Here is a 16615-nt window from a genome sequence, read left to right as displayed (position 1 = left end):
TTCCCTGGGCGCTGCCCCCCTCCCCGCTCCGCACCTTGCAAAGGGGCTCCCGGCCCCTTTAAGCCCCCCCCGCCCGGCGGAGGCTCGGCCCCTTTCTCTGACACAGCAGCCGCCGGGGCGAGCCGAACGGGGAGCCGCGGGGTAGCGGGGAGTCTGGGGCCGGGGGCCGGGCGCCCACCGCTCCGCCCGCCCGCCCCATGGCTCTGCCCGGGGCGCCGGGCGCCGCCCGCCCCGCTCCGCCCGCCCGGCGCCCAGGGGGCGGCCGGCCCTGAGCCGGCATCGCTGCCGCCGGTCGGTCCCGGTGGTACGGGGGGAGGGTGCGGGGGTGCAGGCAGCGGGGCCACCGGGGAGAGAGAGGGGGAGGCGGAGAGGCGTGGATGCGGGCACGGGGGATGAAGGGTGCGGGCACCGGAGATGGAGGATGCGGGCACCGGAGATGGAAGATGCGGGTACTGGCATCCTCCATCCCCGGCGCACCGGAGGATGCGGGTACCAGGGATGGAGATGCGAGCATGTCGGGACCCCCACCCCTTCCCTGCGCGCACCCCCGGGCTGGGGGGACGAGCACCCACCCCAATCCGCCTCCGCCCGTGCTGCTTTCCCCCCCGTCGAGGGAAAGGGGGGGCATTTGGGGGCAAGGTGGATTTCCCCTCCTCCTCTACCGAGGCGGCGTTGGGGCTTGAACCCGGGAGGGGGATGGCGGTGGGATGGCCCCCGCGGGGAGGAGGAGACTGCCAGACCCCCCCTCAAAGCGGAAGGGTCCCCCGGGACGTAACCACCACCACCCCCCACCCCACCCCGCCCCCCGGCGGGCTGTCACCTCTTGTAACGTCTCACCCCTTCCAACAGCCACCGAAGGAAACTGGCCCCCGGACTCCTCTTGTGCCACGCAAAAGCCCAGAGGGAGGAGGAAGAGGAGGAGGAGGGGGGGGAGGAAGTAAGAAAAGGAGAAGGGAAAAAAAAGGACAAGGAAGAGCTTGGACTGGAGCCAAGGAGGATCTGGATCACGACGGTAAGTTCCTGAGCTGCGCGGCTGGCTGGCTGGCTGTCTATCCATCTGGTTCTCCGAGACCCTGCTATGCCCAGTCTCCAGGTCTCAAACTGGGGGGGGGGGGGGGGGGGGGGGGGAGGCAAAAGGGACGGTGCCAGGGACAGTGCCAGGCTCCATTCTGCCCCCCCTCAATTAGGGATGGGCCTCTGTGGGGGTAGCCAGAGGCTTGTCCTCATGCCAGGGCTAAGATCAAGGCAAGGCAGGGGCGGGAAGGGCTCCCCACCTCTGCAGCTTTCTGGCTCTGGAAGGGATAGCTCCTTCACATTGTTTGTCTGTCTGTCCTTGCAGGAAGGGACCCTGGGCTCCCCAGGACACCTGTGCCCAGCCGGGAGACCACCACCACCCAGCATCGGAGCTGGCGACCCCAGAGCAAGGGCCTGACTCAGGGAGCAGCTTCGTTCCCCGGGAACACCCAGCCCTGCATCCCCCTCCCGGGCACTGGGGAGCAGGCAAGGTGTGAGCTACTGGATTTTAGCTTCCTGGGACATCCAAGGGACTCTTCCTCTTCCTCTTCTTCTTCCCACTCGCCCACCTGACTGGGCAGTGCCCAACTCCTCCACCCGCCCCATGGCCACCCCACATCTCCCTGCGGCCTCCAGCTGAGTCCCCTCTGCAGCGTTCCTGACTCTGCATAGTGCATCCCAACCCTGCTCCCCGCTCCAAACCAGAGCCCCCCAACCTCACAGGGAGGCAAGCGTGCGGCTGGGACTTTCTTGGAGGCAGGGGAACGTTAAGATGTTGAAAGCTCCCCGGCCGAGAGGGGCTGCGCGGACGCCAGGCCACCCGGCTAGTGGGGAGGAGGATGGACAGAGCTGTTGGGGCCGGGAACCGAGGCCGGTAGGGAAGGATGGACTCCCAGACCTGCCAGGACAGGCAGCCCAGTGACCACCCCAGCAGCAGCAGCAGCAATTGTAGCAGCAGCAAGAGTAATTGCGAAAGGGAAAGGATCCGGAGTCGGATGAAAATGGTGATCGGGCAACTGGAAGGCATTTTACAGGAGCTCAAGGAGGTGGCTAAGGAGCTCCGGGAGGTAGGAAAGCCCTGGGGTGTTATTGCATCCCTGCGTGGGTCGTGATAGCTGCTGGCCCCAAAAGCAGGTGCCCTGTCCCCATCTCCCTGTCTGTCCCCTGCCTCCAGGGCCAGGCTGGGGGATCAGAGCCAGCTCAGCACCCACAACCCACCAGCCCCAGGAGGGAATGGGGTGGCACAGCCTGGCTGATGTGCAAAAGGATTTTCAAAAAGAGGGGGAAGAAAAAAATAGACACAGTTTGCAAAATTGCTCTTGACCTTGACACTGGGCTTTTCTCGGGGTCAAGGGGGCCCAGCTGAGGCACCAGTCCTGCAGGTGCTGCTGGTGGGAGAAGCACTGTGGGGTCACACACCTGGGCTGGGGGAGCCGGTACCATTGGCACCATGCCACAGTCAGATCTACTCTGTCTTGGGGGGGAGCCCTGGGGGTGTTTTCTCGCCCCTTTCAAACCAGGGAGTTGGATGGAGAAGGGATGGTGGGTCCCTCTGGCATCACAGACGGCACGGAACATAGGGCATCAGCCCTGGGTGTGATGATGGGGGGGGTCCACAGGGCAGGCAGGGGGCCAAAGCAACTGGCTGTCCCATAGCCTGGCTGTCAGGGTCCATTGCTCCTGCAAAAAAAAAAAGAGAAAAAAAATATATATACACACATATACATATAAGGTCTGGTTGGAGTTTCCTCCCAGCACAGTGGCATGGCAGAGTCAGTTTGGTGGGGAATCTAATATTTCTGTGGCTCAAGTGTTTGGGCCCCATGTCTCCAAGGTGGAGGGGAAGGGGACCTGGATGGGGCTGGTAATTTAGGACATCTCTTCAGGTGGTGGGGGAAGTGGTGGATGCAAAGCGTGAGGTAGTCTTGTGTATGATGTGGAAGCTTGCATTTGCAATGGGGCAGGTGGGCGTTTGCATCCTCTCCATGGCTTGAGCCAAGCAGGGGGTTATATCCAGAGCTGTGCATAACCTCATTTCCCCTCAGGAAGGGCAGAAATTCGTGGAGGTTTTGCCATGGGACCACCATGGAGCAGTCCCACATAGGTCAGTGATATTTGGGTGCCACCGAGAGAGCACTGATGCAGGTGGACCAACATCATCCTTGGTGCAGACCTGGCTGCAGTCAGGGAGGTGACATTTTGCAGCCTGAATCATCCTCTGAGATGCAGTCCTCCTTTGGGATGGCTCTGCTAGGTCCAGGAGACATTAGGGAGGCTGTCCTGCTGGAAGAGGCAGAGCCGGGGAATGCCACATCCCACCATGTCACACCACTGGGTCTCCGGCAAGGGCTAGACCTGGCCATGGCACCCCTAGAGATTTTCCTTTCTCTCATGGCTTTGTCGGTCCTTCCTGCAGAAAGCAAACCTGGGCACCCAAAGCAAAAAGTCCCCCCAAGTTTCCGCAACGCCAACAGGGGAGCCCAAAACCCCTTCGACAAACCTCTGATAGGTTAAAAATAGTCATAATAGTAATAATTGGGAGGCAGAGCTATTTTCCACTTAGCCCAAGCTCACTTCATGCTCCTCTGGGAGTTTAAAGAGGCCTTTAAAGTGAGGATGATGGCAGTTGGTTCCTTTTATTGAGCCCATGGATTTAAGGCCAGGTGGGACCACCGAGATCATGTCCCTCCTGCCGAGGATGCGGAGGGATAAGGAGGACCAGCATGGGACAAATCTCTGGCCATTTCACAGCTGAGGCTTGGTTGTGCTTCCCACCAAGCTTTGGGTGGTTCCACAAGGTCCCCGTCCAGCTCTTGGGGCCAGAAGGACCTTGAGCATCCCTGAAGCATCCTTGGCAGGCTGAGCAAGTCAGGTTGTACCAGCTTCTCAGAGCAGAGGAGAAGGTGGCCTGAGGACACAGGGGAGAGCTAAAGGGCTCTCCCCTTTCCCTGGGGACACATTTTGGGAAGCAGGCTCAAAGGTGGAGGAATAACATTGGAGGGTGGAAGACCTGAGCTGGGCACAGCAGGTCCCTGTGCTTTAAGGAGCAGAGGATGGCCAGAGGACACCTGTCCTCTGCCCCTCACCCCAGGGAGACCCTGCTCTTGTGCCAGGGAGGGTGTCCATGACCCATGAAATGGCATCTCCAGAGGGAAGCGCTGAGGCCTGGAGATAATTTTTCCATGGAGCTGGCACTTCCCTAGGCACCAGTGACCTCACAGGCCGCATCCCATAACTGCCCTGGAAAAGCCCCTCAAATCATGGAACAACGTGGCCAGGTCAGCATAGAGCCACCCACAAGGTTCCCACCTCAAGGTGGGTCCTAAACATCCAGCCTTCTCAACAACTCCTACAACATACCCACATAACTTTGCAGCAATTAGCTGAATTTATACAAAACAGCATAAAACTCAGTACAAGAGCAGGCTCCAGAGCTAAAACACACTGGTCCAAGCAGGCTAAACTGGGCTCCAGCAACTCCAAAGAAACAGAGGTCCAGTTTTCCCACAGCCAAGAAGATGTTGGGCATTAGGGGCTTTGGATATTCAACCCCTTGTTTTCTGGATTGCTCAAAGCAAGCTCAATGGGAGCACCTTATGCAGAAATCTTTTTCAAGCCCACCCGGAAAAGTATGTGGTAGACACTAGGCTGGCAAAACATTAGCTCTAGGATATTGGTGAGAGAGTAAAAAAAATAAGCACTTGTGGTTGTCTACCTTGGCTGGAGGTGAGGGCTGGGGCATGGGGAGAAGGCTGGGGACAAGCAGCTCTGCAACCCCAGGCAGGGACTGATGGTCCCAAGCCTAAATGGGCTCACAGATGTGGGTCCCAGGAAGGGCTTCTCAGAGTCATTACAGCCCTTTAGTGCCCTCAGGGCCCTGGCACTTGTGATATTGGTGTGTTCTCCAATGGAGAAGCCATGGAGGCTTTGGAAATGTCCATCCCTGTGACCAGCTCCTCTGTTCAGGGCTGGATGTGCTCAGTGAGGGCAGTGGTGGGCTCGATCCTGGTGGACCAGAAGTACCTGCAGAGCCAGGAAACCTTCACTGGGTGATGCTGGACTTGCTCCTTCCGGGTTCTTGTTGCAATAGGAGCTGGGTACCAGGACTTTGCAAGTCTGGAAGAAGCAGACAGGTCATAACCACCTCGACAAAAATAACCCCTGAAGCCATCAAAACCCCTTGTGGGCATGAGGGTTTTCACGCTGGGATGATTTCTGCTCTGAAACCACCCACCAGTTCCATGCGCAGCCACCTCTGGCTCACATGAGGCTTTTCTCCCAGGTTGTCCCTGCTTCAGCAGAGATTTTGAGTCCTGGACTCAGCTGGGATTGTGAGATGCTCCAGGCAGAGGCTTCAGCTGGGGACCCCAGGGGAAGCACTGCTCCACTGCCCCAACCATGGGGATGTGATGTGGGACCAGACCCCGGTTCAGGCATCATCCTCAGCTCCCAGGAGCAGTTCCCACCTGAAGGCTGTCATTCCAGATGTCCGTTTGATTCAGGATGCTGTTTTACCAGTTCCTTGCTCCCACTCTCCCTCCCTCCCTCTTTCTCTTTTGTGTATATAATTATTCCCCAGCACTCCAAGACAGGGCTGTATTATGTGCGGGGAAAATGATTATTAAAATCTTTGATTGAAATTGCACACTGGAAGTAGAAATCAGGCAGAAGGCAGACAGGGAAGGCACTTCCGCTGAGTGCTTGCCATGCTGCCTGTCCTCCCACACGCCTCCTGTCAGCCCCAGTCCTTTCCCATGGGAATAAGGATGATACCAAAGGGAAAAAGATGCCCCAGGAGATCCCAGCCATTTCCACTGCAAGACTGAGCTCCTTCCCAACCTCAGGGGATCCCTTTGGTTAGTGCTGGGGGTCAGAAACCATCCATGGGTATATTCAGAGGTGGGAAATAAAAACAAATATCTGTGCAAGTCTTCCTATGTGCAAACCCCTCAAAATCCCATGGGAAGGGTCCTATCGCCCCTGCACCCCTTACATGGGAGCAGTGGGGTCCCACCACATAGGGAAGCAGCACCGAGGGGTCCTGCGCTCCAAGTCTTTGTCAAGAGGAAAATTCTCCCTGCAACCACTTATGATAATAAATACCTTAATAATGTTTTAATCAATAGGTGATTAGGTGGGAATGCTTGGGAAAGTTCACGACAGGAAGGCAGCTTATTATTCTAATAATAACATTATTCTAATAATAACATGTTTTAGAGATCTGCACAATGATTTCAAACTATTTAGCAGCCGATGATCTAGCAAATGATCCCGAGATCTGTGGCATGCTCATTTATAAGCATCAGCTCGGGGAAGAGAGGCCCCTGTAACCCAGCTTCTCTTTGCGAGCTCCAATTAATCATTTATTCCTTATTAAATATTTACTCACCTTGCCTGTGCCGGGAAGTGGTTTGAGAGATGCAGGAAGGTCCCTGCTCCAGCAGAGTTTGGCTGTGGGGTCACAGGAGCTCTGCCAGAGGGTTTGGGGCGGCTCTTTCCCCCATGGAGGGAGGAATTGATGTTCAAGGCGATGGTGTCAAATGCCTCTAGGATGCTTTGGGAATAAGGTTGAGGATTTTTTGCATGGGTCACACAGTCCTATTGCACATCCCCTCCATGTGCCAGCTGGCAGCAAAGCAGAGTGCGGGGCCAGGTGGGTCGGATCCAGCCTGGGAAAGCAGTTGCGTAGCATGCGAAAATGCTTTGGACCCCAAAATGTGCTGCTGGAGGTGTGAAGCAGGGTGCTGGGGATGGGGACTGAGCTGGCAGCTGAGGGCATGTGGGGTCTGCTGGGAGTGCACAAAAATCCCTGCTCTCTCCCAGCCTGGCTGGGGATGAGATGCTTTGCTCTGGGTTGGGAAAACATTTGCAGCACACCGGTGAGCAGCCAAGGGGACACATACACATCATCGAGGCAAAGACTTTGATGTCCCCACCCCAGACCCCATGTTCGCCCAGCGGCACCCACCCTGAGAGCTGATCTGTTTCACCTATCCACTTCAGAGTCTGTGCTGGGATGAAGGGGCCGTTAGATCTCACCACTTTGATGCCAGCATCTTCCAGCTCCTTTCCTGGCCTCAGGAATATATGCATTACCAATTACTGGCCACGAAACCTTTGAAGTCTCCTCTTGTCCTCCTGCCTCATCCCTCGCTTCTCCAGCATCTTCTCAAGCTTCTAGGAGGTTTAGCTCCTCGATAGGAAACAGCATGGCTAAAATGTGAGAGCTGGAGCCACCAAGCCAGAACCTCTTGCTTGATTTGCAGCCGATAACCAAAAATCCCATCAAGCAAAATGATGCTAAAGATGTTCAACATCTGCCTCAGCTGGGGAGGTAAATACCTGATTTGGGGCACCCAGGCTTTTATCTGGAAAGCTCCTGGCTGCCAGCAATGCCCATGGGTGCAGGCTCTGTACATGGGGTAAGGGGAGCATCCAGCAGTCCCAGTTGGGCTGAATGGTAAGAGCTGGTTTTTGGGGTGAGGGTGAACTGGCCAGCACCATGGTTTAGCACATCCTTGCTCAGTGCCCATCTCTGCAGGGTTACACAGGGATGTGGTCCCAGCCCTCTGCCTTGCTCCAGTTCATCCTCTGGCTGCTCAAAGCTTGTTGCTTTGGACGAGAGCTGAGCATCCCCTGGCCACCCAGCACTTGCCTGCAGGGCACTCAGGCACAGCAGGATGAGGCCCCTTGGTGACACCCTGCATGATGTCAAGGGGAATTATATTTGCTCCCTATTTTCCTGCTGTCACGTATCTCTGGTTTGACCGGGGATGCACTACTGTCACAAAAAAGGTTGCTCTTTGTAGCAAGGCGTGGGAGGATGGGGACATGTCCTCTCTCAGTCACCCCATCATATACTGAGGACACCCCAACCCTCCTTGCCTGCTTGTAGGGGGACAGAGCCACCCCAATTCACTGGGGGATGAGAGCACCACCAAGTTCCTACCCCAAACCACCTGATCCCAGGTCTGGTCCATCCATCCCTCCGTCCCCATCACTCTCACCCTGGCTCCCTCTGCCAGCAGTGATGGCCTCAGCTAAAACTCTTTGACAACCTGCCTCAGGAAGGAGAAAAGAGGGGTGAAAAGACCAAATCCTACTTTACATTTAAATCCTCAGTGGGTACCAAGTCTCACATAGGTATTTAACACCCTCCCCCTCCACTACCACCACCCATTTAAAATAGAAAGTGCTCCTAAAAATAGCCCCAAGTGAGCCACCTCTGATGTGACACTAATCCCTATGTGCTGTGGTGAGGACCAGGATGGGGACAAGGATTGGGACAGGGATGTGACGCCTCCTGGCACCCACCCAGCCTGAAACACTGCAGGTCCCTTTAATGATGAGGAAGAGGAGCAGGCAACCTGGGTGACAGGGACCCAACTTGAAGCCCAGGGAGATGCCCAGCCTGAATCCAGCACTGTAATCACCGAGCCCTCATGAAAACAGACTTGATCTCATTTTAGCGGAGGGTTTTAGTGGAATCATTTGCTGCCTTATTAAAAAATAATACTAGCTGGGTGTTTCCCAGGAACAGCTCTTTTTCTGCCCTTTTTCCTAATTCTTTCTTGTCACGAAGAAAGAAGAGGTCACATAATTGGTTTTTCCTCTTTTCCTTGAGTTTCACCCTTCCCCCCCCCCAAAGAAAAGAGAAAAAAAAGGGGGGAAAAAAACCAAAACGAAACCAGAAATCTCACAGTGCATTGGGAACAGAAGACATTGTCTTTTCTAATTTTAAGACTTTCTTGCAGATGCTGGTGCAGATGCTCCCAGCTTGCCCCCAGTACGCTTCAAAGACAAAGCTTCAAGGATGCATGGGTCCCTGCCTGTCCTCTCTGGAGGTCTTCCATGGACAAAGAGGCAGGAAAATAGGTCAGAGATCATGGGTGAGGAGCTTAGGTAAAGCCCATTGCCTTCTGCTGCCTGGGATGAGAAGTACTTAGTTCACTGTCCCCAGTGCTACCCTGATTTGGGGACCCAAAGTCCCTCCAGGTGACAGTGCCATGATGTAGGTCCAAGGTCCATCCCTGAGACAGGACCAGGGATGGGCTTCAACGTACTTTCAAGAGGACCATCCAGGAGAGAAACCACTCATGGGGCTGTGGACAGGTCCCCATGCAGCGCAGCTCAGGAGGGGACTTCTAGCCCTGGGCTGACCTTGTATGGGCTCCTGGGACATGGGCAGGGTGGGATGGGGATCCCAGGTGGGGCTAGTCATGGCCATTAAGGTGTTTTAGCACCCATCACCATGTGCTCAGGTCTAATGGTGGGAGCGCTCCTCTCATTTCCAACCCAAACTTCATCCAGGCTCTGCTGCACCCTTTTTTCCCTGGAAAGATTTTTTTTGCACCTTTTATTGCCAACATGTCCAACATATTCCTGGGCAGCAATCCCCAGCCCTTCAACCTGCGTTTTCCTGGTGACACCAGCTGGTCCTATCTCAGAAAGGGCCTCCCTATCCAAGGTCTCCCCAGTTGATCTGCTCCACGTTTGCATTAGGCAGCAAATGCATGCATCCAGCCCCATCACTCTCACCCAAACTGGATTGGACCCCTGTGCCCTTTGGGGTTGTGCCCCCATGGAGGTGACACTATTGTGTCCTCCAGAGATGCTCATCCAGGTTGTCCCCTGGTTGCCACACAGCATTTGGTCACCTGAGAAATGGTCCTTACTGCAGCCAGAGCTTGGAGATGTCCCGCAGGGCCCTGCAGCTGATTTAAAAGAGTGTACGCTGTGTGCCTATGGTTGGATAAACAAGCAAATGGGGGGGTTGGAGTCCCACATCCCTGGTGCCATCTCCTCAGGAGCCTGGCAGAGCAGGAGAGCTGCACGGGCAGGGTTATTGAACAAGTGAAATTTGGAGCTTAAGTATGGGAATTTTATTAAAACTAGGTCAGCAGAGTGTAACCGAGCCACTTCAGCTGCTGGCACTGTAATCATCCCCCTGGGCTCCTGGTTTCAGATGCCCAGACATATTAAATTACCCTTAACTCTGCCTGCACCTCCTCCTCCACCGCCAGGTCACTGCAAGGAGCCTGCCCTGCTAAGCCATGTTTTGTGGTGCATTTCTAGTGATTTATGGCATTGACCTAAACCTCTGCATGCTGGCATCTAGCAAAGGGATGCAGAGACCAAGGGCAATGTGGCACCGTGACAGCAGCATTAGGGTACCCATTCTTGGCCACCCAACACAAGGACGGGATAGGGTGTCTGAGCCAAATTATCTCAGTGCTCAAAAAAAATGGAGTTATGGGATAACAGCAGCATAAAAATGATAGAGAGATGTGCCATGATTAATTATTCTTGGTGACTGAGGAGGTCCAATACTCATTGATGAACCATGGGACTGGTGGAGATATGGCAGGGCTTTTAGGTGGCATGAGGAGAAGGAAACAAAATGTGTCTGGCAAGATATTGCCCATTGATTTGTCTTCCCTCTGTTATTTTGGGAAATTTGTGGCTGATTTCCACCAGGAAAGGATGTGTGGAAGGACAGTGGAAGGAAAAAGATGGGGAGAGAAAGGTAATAATGAAAAATAACCAGGAAAAAAACCATTTTTTCCTGAAAAAAGCTAAGCACAGGAATCTTTTCACTCCTAAATGCTCCCTATGAGGGATGGGGGGGCCACGGATCAGCGGGAGGGACACAGCTGGGGGGCACCAATGCCCGCAGATTCCCATGTTGGGGAGGGGGGAGCATAAAATGCATCACCTGGGTGCACAAACAGGTATGAGGGGTATTGAGGGTTCCCCCTAGCCCCCCCGCTTGTCTGACACTGCCCACCTCCTGCTTGGCAGCGCTAGGACCTGCCAGGCCCTCTGCCAGCTCCCCCAAAGAGTGGGGGGAGGCAAACCAGGAACCCTGCCAAAAATATGCACTTCAAACTGCTGCTGAGTTGAATTTTCACATCATGCTCTGCCTCCCACACAAAATAAAGCCACACACACATATATACATGCAGAAACACCAGCCAAGAAACACCACAATGCTCTCGGAGACACAGCAATGGTTCCAGCCGGGTGCCATGGCAGCGGGTGCTTGGGTGGGATTAGGGAGACTCAGGCAGGATTAGTGCTGTGCTCGGTGCTGGGCAGCCCTTGAGCTGGATGGGATTAAAGACTTCAAGGTGGCTGATGAGCCTTTTGCATCCAAAACCTTGGCAAGGCCATTAGCTGGAGGCCATGGTCCATGGGAGCCTTAGGACAAAGGAGGTCCTTCCTCCCTTCAATTCTTTTCCAGCCCTGCCCATGGCTTGAACCTCAGCTAGGACATTAACATCTATTATTTTTAAATTTTTAAGGGTTTGTTTTATTCATGCCCCATGTTAGGGCTGTCCCCTGCAGCATAGTGGGGCCACGACCCCATTTCCAAGCCACCACAGGTCTTGATATTCTCAGCCCTTTGCAAGAGATGGAGGATTGGGGACAATGCCTGTCAGCACCCCAGGCAGGGCAGGGGGTGACAGCACTATCCCTGCAGCCCCAGACCTTCCTGTGCTGCTCTGCATTTTGTCACACTGCCTTGGGACATTTTCCACCCCCTGCCTCACTTTCCCCACCTGTGGAGCTGCCTTTTCCAGGGGAGGAGGTGGCAGCCACTGGTGGCTCCCCATGGATAGGTGCAAGGGACCAAGGGACATATGTGCAAGGATTTGGGGTGTCACTCAGGGTCCTGGGGGGCAAGGAAGACCCCAGGGCCAGCCTAGGAAGGGCCAATCCTGCCACACCAAGCACCCTGGGGCACCCAAGGCTTCACCTCCTTCTTGGTGCCTATAAGTGCTGTGCCACCAAGTGGGCTTCAGTCCCTGCTGAGGGGCTCCTGGAGTGGCTCTACCTGAGCTGAGACCTCCCAGTTCCTCACGCTGATGATGCCAGGGGAAATGGCAGAGATTTAGGGGATTGTTTTATTATGGAACAAAAATGGGAGGGTCCTGTCTGGCAGCTCCTCTCTGCCCATCTCTCTGTCCATCTGTCCGCAGGTGGTGAGCCAGATCGACCGACTGACATCTGACTTTGAGTTTGAGCTGGAGCCAGATGACTGGACAACAGCAACAGCCAGCAGCACCTCCAGCAGTGAGAAGGGGGGAGGCGCCTTTGAGCTGGGACCCCTTGATTTCACCACCTCTGACATCCTCTCTGACAGCTGGGAATTCTGCTCTTTCCTGGATGCTTCCACCCCCTCTGACCCGGGCGATGGTCCTGAGACCCCCCGACCGCAGCCACAGCCCTTGCCAGCTCGCCTGCCTGATTACCGGCTGATGAATGGGGGGATCCCCATTACCAATGGTCCCCGGGGCTGTGGGACCCCAGATTCATCCAGCGAGGAAGCCTTCGGCACGACAGCTGGCCAAAAGATCCCACATCACCGGCCGGCTGGCACGCGGGAGCGGGTCCGATTCAGCGACAAGGTGCTTTACCATGCGCTATGCTGCGATGATGACCGGGACGGTGACAGCACAGTGTCCCCGGGGGATGATGGCCCTGAGGAGCTCAGCCGTAAGGTGCTGGCAGGACCATCCTCGAAGCAGCCTTCCACTGGTGGTGGTGGACCCCCAGCGCGGCGGCTGACGAGGAACAGCAGCACGCAAACCGTAGCCGATAAAAGCACCCAAACGGTGCTGCCTTATATCCCGGCCAAGCAGAAAATTAAAACTAAAAACTGATGCCGGCTCTGCCGCATGGATTTGGGGAGGGTGGGTGGATGGGGTATTCCTGGGGGGGGACAGAAAAAAAAAATATATCTATATAAATATATATTTAAATAAATCAATACTAATAATAAAATCAAGATGAAAAGGTGGAAAAGAAGACAAATGTCCCAACTACCTACCCATCATTTTCAAGGCTCAGGGAATTTTAAACTGTTTTTAATGTGGACAGAAGCTTCAGATCAATAAACCATCCATCATGGAGAAATTATAACAATAACATATATATATTATATGTATATATGTGCCAAGAGAGGGAAGCCTATAAGGAGGGGAGAGCCAGTGCATCTAAGGTCGTGGCCAGGGGATGGATGGGGACGTGTGGATGCTGGGGGTGGGTGGCTGGGCTGGGGCAGGGTGCATATGTCCCTCCCTGGGACTTTTTATCCCTGTCTGGCTTAAGAAGAAACAGTGTGATCTACTTTGTCTTATCTAATGACGGAGGAGAGCAGGAATATCACTAGAGCTGTCACCTCCCTGGCTGGCACGTGGCCAAGAGGTTTAGAGGGATGGAGAGGGGCTTGTAGAGAGCAAAATCACACCAGTGCCAAGGAGCTGGGGTGGGGATTCCCCTGCTCCCAATTCCCGTCCTTTATACAAGATCCAGGGGAGATATTAGTGACCTTGATGTCTCGCAACTGATGCCTGAAATGTCGCCAGCTTTCCTTTAGGTATCGATTTCTGGTTTTGCATTCCAAAAGCTGCAGCCCTGATTTGCAGGGGGAAAGGTGGGTTTGCTCTAAGAAATTAAGGAACCTGGGCCTCCAAATCCACCCTTGGCAATTTTTTTTGGCTTCCAGGTTTTGCTGGAGCCTTCAGCGTCCAAAGAGGTTGGTGCAGCACCTGGTCCTGGAGAAAAACACCCCATGTCCTCCCCATTGGCTCTTCATCCCACAGAGATACATTTGCACCACCAGCCCTCGAGCATCCCTGGCACAGCAGTGTTTTTTTCCAAGCCTGGCAGCAAAAAAAATACCACATTGACTCCTTATTTTTAATCCAGGTCAGAGATGCTCTGTTTCAAGGCTTTTCCCAGTGTCACCCCCAAGCCAGGACCCTTGCTGCCACGCAGCATTGCTACCATCAGCAAAGGATGCTCATGCAAAATGCCTGTTAAAGAGGAAGCAGCAGTGATCAAAACAGTCTGAATTAAACCCAAATCATAGCAGGAAAAAAGCCTTTCACCCAAGTTATGTTGAATTACATTTGAGTTTTTTTAGTTTTTAAGACCCAAGGGACATGACATCACCTGGACGATCAGCATATGTTCCCACCATGTGCAGCACCTGGGAGGGCCCAGTGCCTCTGATTCAGGCAGCATCCCTCTGGGTCCCACTGGGACACCCCAGCCCTGGACAAAGCCACAAGAGGGAAGAGCCCTGCAGAGGGAACCATGGGGGAAAGATGGTGCTGATGATGCTGATGCATTATCTTCCTCTGCATCTCCCCCTACCCCCAGGGCTGGAACCCCGAGGGGGGCCTTAACCCCTTGCTTTTCACAAATAGGGCCATCGAGGGATGGGATGTCCCCATCCCACATCCCAGATAGGGGACAGCCAGGCTCAGCCAGCACTGGCATGGGGATACATGGGATGGGACAACTCCTCTGCACTCCCTCCACTACTCCATGTGTCAACAGCTGGTTACTTATTTATTTTTATGAGCTTTTTACAGCCTGGTCCCATTGTAAAAGCATGATTAATAGATGTAGCTTTTTTCTTTAATAACTCCTCTGAAGGATGACAGGAAGAGGATGAGGCAAAAATTCAGGGCAGCCAGAGCTCCATGAGGAGATACAGCTGATCCAGATTTGGGGCACCAGCATTGCCTGCAGCCCCAGAACGAGCCTCAGAAGCAGCCAGAGGGGAAACTGTGGCACAGCATGGGGACACAAAGCTCAGGTTCCTGCACAGCTCAGGGCAAAGCTGCTCACCTTGGGGCCAGGCATTTAAAGACAATTGCTGCAGCCAGGGCCATATGGACAAGGGTAATAACTTCTTCCCCCACATTTCTATTAAGAATGAATATACAGCCATGCAAGCTTTATTTCGTGCTCTCTGATAAATCCAAGTGACAGCAGCAGTAAGCACTGTATTAACCTTTAGGGCCCACAGAAGGAAAACCTCCATAAAACAGGGGTAAACAGAGACAGGGGCAATTCCTCCACTCCTGTTTGCTCAAGTTAAGGGGTAATAAAAGCCACCGCTAACATATGGAGAACTGCGGGCAATGTCCTCGCTGCTCCTCTGCAAACCCAGAGGGGTTTTGCTATTATTATTTAGCAGGAAAATCTGCTGGTTTGGGATTTTTTAGGGTAAAATTCAAGAGGATGGAAATTATTATTAACACAAATATGGAGAAACCATTCAAACTAGTAAAAATGGCTTTGTTACGCTAGTAACAGTTATTAATAATGTTATTAATTGCACGACCAACCTAGTTATTAATGATGAATTAATGGACTTTGCTCTTGCAGAGACTAGATTCAGCTGGTTGAGGTTATCTTGTGGTCATGGGGAGGGCGATGGGGAATGCAGCCGGAGCTGGACTGGGAAAACACCTTGTCTTTCTCTTAACATCACATATTAACAAGCTAACAAGCCTTTCCCCCCCAGCATCCTGGCAATGTCCCTGTCCTCCATCCCCAAACCTCCTCTGGCCCCCAAAACCTGCTCAGGAACACCTAAACCAGCAACCAGAGGGTTGCTGGAGATGGCAAAGGAAGGCACAAAGGGCTCATGTTTCCTCCAAGAAGCAATAAAGAAACCATCAGCAAATAAAACAAGGACATGGACTGGCCAACGACCCAGAATGGTGGGTACTTCTGCCATGCATCCTGCTGATTTTTGGCCGGGAAGGATGCTTGGTAGCTGCTCCAGCCAGAGTCAGGGTCTGATGGGATTTAAAGCAGAATTTCATCTTTGCATTCAAATCCTCTGGCTCTGACCCTCCCCACAGCTCTTGTTTAAGTTGGCCTGAATTATGAGAGGCTCTACTGGCATTTATAGTTTGAAAAAACTCATCGGAGCTCACCCAGTCCCTTCAGCTCATGAAACTGAGCTGGAAAGTTTCACCCCAGAAGAAGCCGTCTTGCTACGTCTCGCTTTGGCAAGGGCTGAAAATAGCCCCCAACTGCCTGGAGACATCATTTCTGAGCTTGCTGACATGAAAGGCAGCCATCAAAGTGGATAATGGGATATTTTCCAGCTTAAGGAAGGCTCTGGCTTGGGGACAGGCTTTGGGAAAGCTGGTTCTATGGGGGACAGGAGCCCAGACTGCACCCATGGGTCACTGCACTCATCCCGACCACCCCTGGGAAGCCAAAAACCAAGCTGTCCCCAAACATAGATCGAGGTTTTTTTTTCTCAAATCTATTATGATCTGCCCTCAGGGGACTGCAGCAACCTCTTCCCCCACAGCGGTGGGCTTTATTTCACATAGCCCTGGCTCAGGCCAGGCTACCACCAGCCCTGCTTGTAGCTCATCAGCTGGTAAAAGCATCCCTGGATTTTTAGCTGGCCCTCCAATGCACCGCTCGGGGCTGGTTGCTTGCTGTGGCTGGAAGACAAATGCTTTGTTTTTGAAGGGAGAAGCTATGCCTCCTGCCTCTGCTAATGTACAGCATCTTGTCTTATTTGTTCCTTGCTGTTCCACAGCTGAATTACTGCAAGTGATGTACCGGCGCTTTGTACAATGATGCTTCTTTATAGCTGCAAGAGGAGCACTCCTTCAGCCTCACCTTCCAGCTTTCAGGGGTTAAATCCATCTGTGAGGGGGCCACCAAGGCTCTTCCCTCCTCATACTCACCCCCCCAGCCAGGGTGCTGTGCTTCATACGGAGAAAAGAAGCATCACCCCCAAAAAAGCTGTGGTCCCCATGGGCTGGTGCAG

At 53.7% G+C, this 16615-nt stretch overlaps 1 protein-coding gene and 1 long non-coding RNA gene across 2 annotated transcripts in view; one reads left to right on the top strand and one right to left on the bottom strand.

Moving 5' to 3' along the window:
- Window positions 1-894, bottom strand: part of LOC142060142 (uncharacterized) — a 50266-nt gene extending 49372 nt beyond the window's left edge. Inside the window, exon 1 of the long non-coding RNA XR_012661648.1 lies at window positions 821-894. This is a non-coding gene — a long non-coding RNA (uncharacterized LOC142060142). The remainder of the gene's footprint in view (window positions 1-820) is intronic.
- Window positions 122-12894, top strand: INSYN1 (inhibitory synaptic factor 1). Its single transcript, XM_075099831.1, has 4 exons — window positions 122-291; window positions 850-1012; window positions 1340-2081; window positions 11997-12894. Exons 3-4 carry the CDS (start codon window positions 1899-1901, stop codon window positions 12678-12680), a joined length of 867 nt encoding a protein of 288 aa, XP_074955932.1. The 5' UTR covers window positions 122-291; window positions 850-1012; window positions 1340-1898; the 3' UTR covers window positions 12681-12894.
- Window positions 12895-16615: the final 3721 nt, after the last annotated feature.

The sequence above is a fragment of the Phalacrocorax aristotelis genome, chromosome 7 (genome assembly GCF_949628215.1).
Source record: "Phalacrocorax aristotelis chromosome 7, bGulAri2.1, whole genome shotgun sequence".
NCBI classification, from domain to species: Eukaryota; Metazoa; Chordata; class Aves; order Suliformes; family Phalacrocoracidae; genus Phalacrocorax; species Phalacrocorax aristotelis.
This window is presented reverse-complemented; position numbering and strand designations above follow the sequence as displayed.

Excerpts from the sequence above, each read along its gene's own strand:
- INSYN1 (XM_075099831.1), top strand. The coding sequence starts at position 1,899 with ATGGACTCCCAGACCTGCCAGGACAGGCAGCCCAGTGACCACCCCAGC. Across the intron at positions 2,082-11,996 it reads TGGCTAAGGAGCTCCGGGAG|GTGGTGAGCCAGATCGACCG; the intron begins GTAGGAAAGCCC and ends ATCTGTCCGCAG.